Genomic DNA, 11,734 nt, shown 5'->3' with positions numbered 1-11,734 from the left:
GCTGCTGCTGCTGCTGCTGCTGTTGCTGTTGCTGCATCCTTGCCGTGTGCACTGGCCGAAGGCGACGGTGCGCGGGCGGGTGTGTCCTCGCATCCCCCTCCTCCTCCTCCTCTTCCTCCTACTCCTCGTCTTCCTCAACGACTCTTGATGATGGCTGATGATGGGTTAAGAAATTAAACCGATGGACTGGGAGAAGAAGCAAGCTGAGGACCAAAAAAAAAAATCAGTACAAATGGTGAGCAAAAGGTAAACAATTACAACCAAAAGGAAGAGTAAGAAAGACTGTTGTTATTGTTGTGTGTGATGACAGTAGATTTATATATATATGCGTACGTATATACACATATATGTATCCAAGTATATATAGTGTATGTGTATATGTATATATGCTCCTATCTCTCCGTGTAATTGGAGCTTCCCTGGCAACATTGTATCCATTAATAATAGATCAAAACGTGACAAAAATAGAGCTGAAGCTATTTTAAGCAGTCAGAGCAGCATGGATCAACCACACGGTACCGTGGCTCAACATTCAGAAAAATAGCGACGGAAGCGCCGTGTCCGAACATGACTTCAGGAGAAAGGTCAGCGGGATATTCCTGCCACATATGAGAAGGGGCATATGGGGTGTTGTGTTGTCGCTTGATTTGCCAAGGTTAATGCTGGCAGACTCCATCAAGACTGCGACACACGCTGATTCCTCTCACTGTCTCTATAATGGCTTTTCCAGGTTACCCGGCAGCCATTATTTATGAGCCAAGGGTGCGCTGGCGTTGGCTTCTGGCCGGGCCCGGCTCACTTTACGTCTTTAATTAAATGTGAAGGCTCTCGCACCGCTCTTCTTCATGCTTTGCCAACGCCCATCACAGCTGACGACGGCTGTCCTGAAACATGGCGAAGCTTGTGATGTGTCATGGAATCATGCATTGGGAAAATAGGGCCCACGTAAGGCCCACTCCATTCTTTAATCCGGACCACAATCTGAATTTTTGTGAATGTTTAAATGGCCCTTGTTGGAATTTGGGTTTAGCTCGGCATGTTTCAAGGTTTGGCTTCGTTCACCTGAATGTGCCTTCCGCGTCAACATAGAATCATGCAGATGAATTGAGATTCAGGCTGGGAACTCTGATTGATTTATTAATGAATTAATTGGGTTATTCACGTCAAAACTTTTTATCTACAGAGGGAAGAGGATAAAGATTAAAATGTTCAGTCTTTTGATGTAGTGCTTCTCGACACACAGGCAACCCGGTGCGCATAATCCTTATCTGGGAATTATTCTCAAACTAAAACCGTCTTATCCTCATCCAGCGTGTTGTTCTCCCACCTCCGCTGTAGGCATCTTACATCCCTCAACGGCAATAGGTTTCACATCCTCTCCAGAGTGTTTTTGGATGAGGCTTTTTTTTTCGGGACATATGAAAAGATGGAGAGAAAGGTGGGGGTAGGGGAGAAGTAGGGATGAGAGGCCAATGGCTTATCAGATGGGCGCCCAGCAGGGTCAGACAAGTACACCTGTCCACTCCGCATTTGGGCTTTGTATTGCAAAATGTACCATGTATAGTTAATACAACGTACTATGTAGGCGTCTACACACACAGGGGGCGCTATAATGTAGACATGTCATTCAAAGGGAAGCTGTAAGTTATTTTTGGGTGTATTGGGGGTTATAATTAAGCATGTCAATTCTGCCCAGCAACAAACTAATGCCAAATATGTGGCAAGAGGACGAGAACTTTTAATTAATAGGGATTAGGAATCTTCAATAACACTTTTTTCCCCGACCAATACCAATATGAGTACTGAACTCTCCATACCGAAACCAAATATCAATACAACTAGTACTTTCGAGACATAAAATGTCCCCAAACAACAATGTCAGGTACTGAATATCTCTCAATATATATTATTTCCCCTTAAAATTGCATGAAATTATTGTTTATTTTTTTTGTTCATGGAATACACATTCCATATAATAAATAAAATGAATCAAATAATTACATGGGCAGAACAATTCAAAGTGAAAATATGTGGCTTGTTGTCAAGCAATACAGCGAAGTGCAAAGAATTCCATTGAATACAAACGTGTTTGTGCCTTGCTTGCATCGGCATGGTCAGTACCATGGACAGCGCATCTCTCCTTCTGTCCCGTCCCGTCAGGCAGGCAGGCAGGCAGCATTACAATGACTGGCCACACCTGTGGCCATTTCCACACCTGCTCCCAGCTCCTTTTCTGCTCTATATAAACCCGGCACACCCAACCCTTCTCTTTGACATTGTTGTCCCTTCTTGTCTGTTGCCATGGCTTTTGCCTAGGCTTTACCTGCTTTATTCTCTGCCTAGGTCCGACCTTCTGCACAATCCTGCATCGCCCTTGCCAGCTTCGTTGACGCATCCGCTCCAGCGCCAGTGATCGTCCACTTCCCCCCTTTCCCTCCATTACAATAAACGACAGTACAGTGACGCATTTGGCTGTCCTGTCTGTCCCGTGACAGTTTCAAATAACATTCCGGAATAGCTGTTATTTAACGAGAGATTTGGCTACACGATGCAATCAATCATGATTGATTCACGACAAAAAGAAAAGTCATTAGGATGCACTAATTGCAAAAATAGGGAGTGAAAGATGGAGAACATTTGAATTCATTTTCGGAGCCTGTGCAATGCTGAACAGCATGAAAGGACAAAATATTACTATTCCGAAAATGCATTTTGAAATGAGCATGACTCAGGAGGCCAGTGACTCAGTGTCACTTGAAGAAGGGATCCCCTTATGTTCCCTGAGTCAATGTGTGTGTGCACTCTGAAATTCAAGTCAAGGTAAGTGTTTCCTTTGGGAACACTGCGTTTGTTATATTACAGCAAGATCATTTTTGAAACAAGACTCCTGTCCAATATGACGCTGGAGGAGGTTGAGTATTGAAGAGCCATGATTTAGCATTTTAAAAAAACAATCAGGAAGCAAAAGTGCTGCAGTGTGTGCTGCATGCAGCAGAGATGTCCTCTACATTGTGGGACATGAGGGATTTACAGCCACTGAGTCACTGTGATGATGCAGTACCTGACTTTTTGCTTGGAGATAAATACTCTTTAAAGCTTCAATTTACAGTGCTAGCGTAACTTGTGGGACTCAAAATGATCATGTCCTACATGATCAGTCACCGCTGAAAAGAATGCAAAAGCCATTAATCCCATCCGACCCTTATGTGCCTTCTGGTGTGCCCAGCTTGGCCTGCACTTGAAAACTGTACACCCACCCACCCACCAACCAACATGATGTAAAAGTCGCACCTGGTGGCACGGTGCATTTCACTCTGATCAAATATAGCCAGGCACCCAGGGCCGGCCACACTTGAACTTCACTAGAAGCTCATTCGTAACAAACCCAAGGAAGTAAAAGCGGCGTGTTCAATTGGAGCAATTATTCACAGCTCTTAGCGTTTTGTCCTTCCTCTTCTGCTCGTGATATTTCCCGAACATGCCCTAAAACGCTGACTCAGGAAGCAGGGTTGATCCCATTCACAAGTCCGTCCATCTGCTCTGTGGTGTGTGCATAATTGCACACTCCGGGGGCCATTCATAAAGTTCAGCGGTCGGTCTTTACGGAGACGTGGGCTCCGGGCCTCCACTCAGACAAAAGCAAGTCCTGCTTGAGAGCATGTGACATACATACATACGACACTTACATGACTCAGGTAACGGAAGGAAGGCAAAATGTGAGGATCCAAACTACAACGGCACGGCTGATTTTTGTCCGCACTGCATTTTTCTCCCCATTATGTGGATTTTTATATTTGCCATAATATTATCCGCTCACCTCTCCACTCAGCAGAGGCACGTCTCACATGAGTGAGTGTTCCAAAAAACGGCCACCGTGCTTTGGAGGGGAAGATGATGAAATGCTGTCCTTTGAAGGGCACATGAAGGGAACAAAATGTTTGTACTGACTCCACCAAAAGTGCAGCACTTGCCCAGACAGAACATGTTTTACGTAGCCAAAGATGACCAGTCGGCAAAAAGAGAGCGATCGAGTGTGTGGGTTTAAGATGTCAGCACTTTCTTTAAATACTGTCAGCAATTTCTTTAAATACTGTTAACCTGCTTGAAAATGGCCTCAGAGCAGATGTGATGCATATGTTTTTCTCCTATGACATGATCAGCCATACTGGATGAAGATCCAGAGCCATTTTCAAGCAACAGCCGAAGTCTGGCCAGTGGTTTTTTTGTGTCTTTCATTTTCAGTATGGACGCAGAAGGGTGAAAGATACGTTGGCTAATTTAAAGGGGATATTAACATTCTATACGCCATTTGCGCTATTATATGGTTTTTTTCTCCTCTCTTTTCAAGACCGTTAATAATAGGCACTGGTCAATCAAATAAAAGAGGAATTGTAATACCTCAGCTGACCCACTAGATGTAAGTGTTGAGTTGAGAAAAGTTGAAAGTAAGTGTCTCATTAGAACGGTTGTAAACATCCTAAATAAGGAAGTGAATGCATGTGTTTTTTGTGGGACTAAATAGAAAACGATTGTTTGGTTTTCACCTAGACACAGTTTTCTGGATGGTATGTTTGGCACACCTTTAACTACTCCAATATAATGAATTCACAAGCAATACATCAATAAAATTGTAAACATCCGAAACCGGAAAGTGAAGAGATGAGTAGAACACGGAGTGTTTTCTGGAGCATATAATGGGCTCGCTGGGATGCAAAGGAAGGGAAGTCCCCATGACACAATGGCGGGGGAAACATCAGAGGATTTTGCCTGGGGAACCGGCGTTGTCATGGAGACTGCATCAGGAAGAGCTAGGCGAGATTTGTGGGAAAGGATTTCCTCTTGGCCACCTAACCCAAAATTCACCTCTACATTGTTGTCATTGACAAAACGTGCAATAATTGAGTCAATGAGTGAAACCTAACAATTTCCGTTTTATTTACAATGGACTACATATAGGCAACTGTGAATTGAAATCATTAGAAAAAGGACTCAAATTAAAATCACCACATTGCATGAATGCATACCTGATTTATAATCTCCACAAGTTCAAATCTATAAACAATTCTACGCACTTGACAATACCATATTTCAAGCTTGACTCACTGAGTTAGATTTATATAGTAGACACCATTCAATATACTATAAAGCTGGGACACATAAAGTGATAATCGAGACAAATTGGAGCTTTTCTCAACCTTGTAATCAGTTGGATGTCTGTAAAAATGATCCTGAGTGCATGGTTATCCTGTGGTGCGGGGTTTCCTCCGTCATCTACTGACATTTGATTTCATTTCAATATTTTACTTATGTGTGGGTTCTCTAATTAAAGAACACGATGTTAAAAATATAATCCAGTACCAAGACTCTGTCTTTATAAATGTAACCATTTTTTTTCGTTGATGTCCAACCATTCACGTTTAATTTCACACTAAATCTTGCAATAGCCATCGAACGCCACTAGATGACCGTATCGTTCTGCAAACTGCCTCCCTGCTTCATCTCCATTTTCAGGTGGTTAACGTGAGCAGAGCATTATTATTATTATTGTTTTTGTATTATTATTATTATTTCAGGACACGTATACTTTTTGCAGCAGATTTGATTGGTGGTGTGCCATCAGATTCCCTAATATAAATTGGGTGCCCTGGTTCAATAATGGTTGGAAAACATGTTAGACTGTGAGGGTGTGTCTAATCAAATGACCTGTGAATGTACATATTAATGACCCCCCCGCACACACACGCACACACCACTTGATATGTAGGCACCATGAGGGAAATATATAAGTATACATTAAACAAGCCACATATGCATTTTCTCAAAAAAATAAATACTAGAAACTGTAGCTTAGGGCGAACAATACTGTTCTTTAAACAACGTGCTCACGTGAAGCTAAGAAAATTCAGCTTTTGAGTGAAATTTGAGGGTGAATCTTTATGCTGGTAGATACTTTGAACTTTCCAATGCACTTGTTGAACGCTTGAGCATTTCTGTAGGCTGCTTTTTGCACAACTGTCGGTTTTCTAATAAGAATGAACAGTTGGATACATGCATTCAGAACTTTACAGGTCAAAGTAAGTCCACCTGGAAAGGCTGCAGTGCATTTTAGATTCCTTTCAAAATGTCACCCACTTTTCTGTGAGGAATGATAGTTCAGCATTGAATAAATAACAAAGTGACATTTGCTGTCCATAGATATGAGCAATAAAAACACAATAACAAATCACAATTGAAAAAAAAAGTCACAATGTCACTGTTTTTCCCACTTCAGACGTCGGTAAACATCTTGGTGATATTCACGCACTTGTGGCTGTTGAAATGAGGCCGTGTTGCGCCCTCGTCCACGCCGACGTAGTCTCCCTTTCCGATGGTGGCGGAAGAGGCGCACGACCCCCGCGGCTGGAGGACCTCTGCGCCGGGCAGGATTTCGCAGCTGGCAGTCTGGGTGCACGGCGGCGGCGGCGGCGGCGGCGGCTCGTCGGCGTCCGTCTCGCGGTGGTAAAAGTAGTTGAAGTTGGACACGATGACGGGCACGGGTAACGCGATGGTCAGCACGCCGGCGATGGCGCACAGTGAGCCCACAATCTTGCCACCGATGGTCACCGGATGCATGTCGCCGTAGCCCACCGTGGTCATGGTGACCACCGCCCACCAGAAGGCGTCCGGAATGCTACTGAAGCTCGACGTGGGGTCGTCCGCCTCGGCGAAGTAAACGGCGCTGGAGAAGAGGATGACTCCGATGAAGAGGAAGAAGATGAGCAAGCCCAGCTCTCTCATGCTGGCCTTCAGGGTCTGCCCCAGGATCTGGAGCCCCTTGGAGTGCCTGGAGAGTTTGAAAATTCGGAAGACCCTTACCAGGCGGATGACGCGGAGGATGGCGAGGGACATGGCCTGCTGGCCCCCGTTGCTCTCCGTTTCGGCCAGCTCGGTGCCCAGCGTGATAAAGTAAGGAATGATGGCCACCACGTCGATGACGTTCATGATGTTCCTGGAGAAGGAAGTCTTGCTGGGGCACGAGAAGAAGCGCACGAGGAGTTCGAAGGAGAACCAGATGATGCACAGGGTCTCGATGACGAAAAAGGGATCGGTGAAGGGACTCGGCGCGTCGCTACTCGTGCTGGAGTTGCGGGCGAGCTGCGCGGATTGGTCTCGCTCGTCGCGGAACTCCGGCAGAGTTTCCATGCAGAAAATGACGATGGAGATCAGGATGACGAGAACGGACACGATAGCGATGCCCCGCGCCGGACCGGAGCTCTCCGGGTACTCGAACAGCAGCCAGATCTGCTTCTGAAAGTCGTTCTTGGGCAGGACGCGCTCCTCCTCCCCGATGAAGCCTTCATCCTCACGGAACTTTTCCATCGCGTCCTCGCCGAGCTGGTAGAAGCGAATTTCCTCGGAGAAGATGTCAAATGGCACGTTGACGGGTCTCCGTATGCGCCCGCCGGACTGGTAGTAATAGAGGATGGCGTCGAAGCTGGGTCTGTTTCGGTCGAAGAAGTACTCATTCCGGAGTGGGTCAAAGTAGCGCATCCTTTTGCGGGGGTCGCCCAGCAGCGTATCCGGAAACTGGTTGAAAGTTCTCAGCTGGGTCTCGAAGCGCAAACCGGAGATGTTGATGACGACGCGCTCGCAACAGCCCTGCTCGTACTGGCCAAAGTGCTGGAGGTTTTGGCCCGGATCCGGCATGTTCTCCACAGTCATGTCGTCGTCGTCATGAGTGAGCCACTGCAGGCGCCCGGAGGAGGACGCGGGCGACGGGATCACACCCGAGTCCCGGCGCTCCATGCAGGTGGCCCGCAGGGAGGAAGGGAGGAGGGGCCGAGTGGTGGGACGCGGCACGCCTCTCCCACAGAGCCCGGAGAGCTGAGGTCGCGCCACCCACCCACCAAACCACCGTCAGTCATCACCGCGCGCGCGGGTCCGCGCAAGTGACGCGCTGGGCTCGCTTCAGCACGCAGGATCCCCTCCTCCAGGCTCCACTCCCCCCACTCCAACATAAACGCGTTGACACCCGCCAACCGTGCGCACGTCTCTCTCTCGCTCTCGCTCTTGCTCTCTCTTTCTCTCTCTCTGTTTCTCTGTTTTTTTCCTCACTCACTCATACACACATGTCCACGCGGAGAAATTAACTGGACACGCTGAATGACAAGGTGCGCACAAACGAGGAGCAGCACAATGAAATGCAACTGCAGCATTAAATCATGATGACAAACTTTTTAATGATTTACATTCTATTTCATTGTTAATGGTCCGTGTTTTTATCGAGTGCAATTATAGAGGGCTATTTTTCATTCTTAAAACGCGCACGCAGGGACACACGCGCACCAACGCACGCACAACTGCCCGCTCCTCATCATACTCGTATTCTGCACAGAACGGATGAAAGGCACCAGTAGTCTGTAACTGTTGTCCAAATGATAAAACTGCGTTCAAACATGCCCAACTTTGTGCAAAACATTTTTTTTGTACAAAACGTGAAAACAACCCAACAAATTGGGTTGGGGTTATGCTATTGTAGCATGCAAGTGTACCAATGTTAAGTCCAGTGAGTCCCCGGCCTGCCAGAAATTGGTATTGATAGTGGCTGTCAGGGTGGCCTAAAGCAGATGGATGGATGGAAGCAACACAATGGCTTCTTGCTTGTAATGAGGCGCTGTAGTTGCTCTCCGAGGTGCTGAACAGCAGCCCGACCTCGCTTGTCAACGTTGTCACACGCACACGCAGACAGAAAACAAAGACACGGGCTAAGATTAGTCACTGTGCATAAACATCCCCCACCCAGCACATGCAGCTAATCAGCATTTTCCATTTTCCTCCAAACAAAATCAACATGAAGAAGCGTCCCGCGTGTGCGCCTTTGTCAGCGCGCCGTTTCAAGCTTCATCAAAAGCGGATGACATTGTGTGTGGTGAGCAACACGTGTGCGAGGGGAGGAGAAGGCAGGCCCAGTGAGAGTGAATGGGGCCGCTCGCTCGCTCGCTCGCTCGCTCTGTAATTAATCCAAATGGAATTCAGACCCGTCCGTCTTTTGTGCGGGGCTCATTCTCAATGAGACGCATTAAAAACCTGGAAAGAGAAAGAAAGAAAGAAAGAAAGACAGAAAGAAAGCAGAAGCTGAGCTTATCCAAATATGGTAACACACTCAACATGAAGAAAATCCTCTTAAAGGGATACCACTGATCTACCAAAAACCTATTGACCTCTTTTGCTGTGGTTGCAAAAAAAACAACCCAGAAATAAACACACAGAGCAGTGCTGCTAAATTTCCTAGTAGAGTTGCTGAAAAATAAAAGCAGAATTTGATAGTTATGCTATTTTTTATTGTATTTTCACTATTTTTATGATCTTATCATGGACCTTTATTTTGAACTTTGGTTAAAATTTGCTGGCCTTGGGCTTTTATTTTGACACAGCCTTTGGTCACCTGGTCAGTCACCTGATCAGGCACCTGATCAGGTGAGAGACCAGGTGACCAGGTAAAGATGGCTGCTCCCATATGGCAGTCTGCCTCAATCAGTCCCAGTTAGCCAAGAAGATAGTAGTGATACTGTTTTTTTTACCTTTTCAAGATGACAATTTGGATTGGCTGTTGGACATTCTTCCTCCATCTCCAACAAGGTATGAGCAACACCTGTACACCGTTTTTTAAGATAACAACAATACAACATCCAACCCTGGAAATAACTGAATTCAAACCGACAATTGCTTTTGAGCAACCGAAACACTGACTATTGCTGTCACCCCCCAAAAGTGAAACATAGTTTGAGTTGAAGATGTTACATAACTTCCGTTTTGGCTTGTGCGGGAGTAAGTCGACTTAGAGACTTTGTATGACGTGCTCCCACTGGCAAATGAATGATGTTACATATTGGGATTACGTGGAGTAGGCTTCCACTATACGTGTGTGTGTGCGCGCTTTGAAAGCGAGGCTACTTACGTCCAGATAAAAAGCTTACAAGACCCTGGAAGGAAAGCATTTTTTTTTTCTTTTCAGCAAAACAACCCTATCTGGCCGCTGGTCATCTGTTCCCACTTTATTGAGGTCAGGCTCGGTTCAAACATGGCAGCTTACAGCGTCTGGACCTGTGTTACGGCTCAGGGCTCTGAGTCCACACGGCGAGTAAATTCCGTTTTCACTGGGGACTGAAAGGATTGATGGTCGTCTGGGGACATTTGGACGGCAAGGGAGGAGTGACGCTTGGATCAGATGGAATGCACGGGGGACCAGAGAGCCAGAGGATTCCCATCCAGCCTCTTTTAGGCCAGCGCTGGCTGTAAATTCCCACGCTCTCCAGCGCCGACTGGCTATTTACTACTTCCACAAATCCCCAGGCCCGCTCCGACTTGATATATGCGCTATGGCGAGCACACTTGTTAGCATTGGTGTGCACTGCTTTTAACAGGAGCTACACTTGCACAATGGAACGAGATCCAAGATGAGAAATGTAGCTAAAGACGTAAACCTTGTGTCGGCACTTTATCACGACTTGGCATTTTTAACTTCATGAGGATTACATTAGATACAAAAGCAGACAAACAATGCAATATTCAACATGAACTAAAAAGTGTGAATACTCTCTTGATTATGATCTAACAACTTGAATCATCTCACAAGTTGTACTGTGATTGTTTCAAACTATAGTAGAGTTCAGAGTAGCATTTGCTCGACTACATGCCGACATGTAGTACATGCCTCCAGAACGAGTTGGCGTTGGGATTGTTGTGTTTGCAAACATTGATTTTCAGCTTACTAGTAATTTATTAGCGAAGCATTTGGTTCGTTTATTTAGCTTATCTTGTCGAATATAAATAAGTTAGATGACCCTTTTAAGGGTCTTGCCTTTAGCCCGTATTGTCTATAAAAGCGACAAGTCTCAGCCCGCTCTTTGAGTAACGAAGGGCAAGGATTTATTGGCCGCGTCCAGTGGGGCTGTGGCAGACTGGACAATCAATAAAACTGAGAGAGAGAATGGCATCGATTGGGCGCTCATACATGGATGCCAGAGGCCAATCATTACACGCTCCCACCATGAGCTGCCGCGAGGCAAGGTGAAGGCCAAGGTCGCAAAAAGCATTTTTACGCGGCCGGCCGGGGCCGAGGTGAAACGGGAGCCGTTACCTCTGATTAGTCTGGAAGCCGCTGGGCTGGGCTGCTAAAGTGGCCAGATATGATGCAAGTTTGACCTTTTCGCACTTAAGTGTTTTTAAAGGCAACTCATCTTTAGACATTCCAGCTCCATTCATGTCTATTACAGCTGTGATTTCCAACCGCATAATGTGCAATGAGAGGTCATGTGGGAAATCATCCAGCCAAACTTAATTGCTCCGAGAATCGTTTATTTTCTACAAATCGTTACCCTGATAGCATCATGGTCCAAGGTGAACATTTTGCTTCTTGTCCGGAATGAAAAGACTCAATATGATTTCAAAAAGTCAGTTTATAGAAGTACTCGCAAGTTGACAGATGTCAATCAACTTTGGGAGGTCCCACTGTAATCAAATTATTTTTGCTCACTCAGTGGAATCAATATGATTAAAATTGACACACGCAGTGTAATATTCACATGCAGGAAGCTGCCTTGCTGCCTTATTTCCTTCTCCGCAGATAATGAATCCCTCTGGTGAGCGTGAGACACGACTTGGAAGTGTGTGAAGCGCACGCCTTTCAAAGGAGCAGATGGGCTGACCCCCGTCGCCTGCCAAATCGCAGCACGGCGAGGTGGCAGGCAGAAGC

At 46.1% G+C, this 11,734-nt stretch overlaps 1 protein-coding gene across 1 annotated transcript; it reads right to left on the bottom strand.

The window, feature by feature from the left end:
* Positions 1-5,893: 5,893 nt before the first annotated feature.
* On the bottom strand, positions 5,894-8,018 carry LOC119123152 (potassium voltage-gated channel subfamily A member 3-like). Its single transcript, XM_037252032.1, has one exon. The coding sequence runs from the start codon at positions 7,783-7,785 to the stop codon at positions 6,268-6,270; it is 1,518 nt and encodes a 505-aa protein (XP_037107927.1). The 5' UTR covers positions 7,786-8,018; the 3' UTR covers positions 5,894-6,267.
* Positions 8,019-11,734: the final 3,716 nt, after the last annotated feature.

Source organism: Syngnathus acus, chromosome 5 (assembly GCF_901709675.1).
Source record: "Syngnathus acus chromosome 5, fSynAcu1.2, whole genome shotgun sequence".
NCBI lineage: Eukaryota > Metazoa > Chordata > Actinopteri > Syngnathiformes > Syngnathidae > Syngnathus > Syngnathus acus.
Note: the sequence above shows the minus strand (reverse complement) of the source record. Positions and strands in the feature narration are given on the sequence as shown.

Excerpts from the sequence above, each read along its gene's own strand:
- LOC119123152 (XM_037252032.1), bottom strand. The coding sequence starts at position 7,785 with ATGGAGCGCCGGGACTCGGGTGTGATCCCGTCGCCCGCGTCCTCCTCC.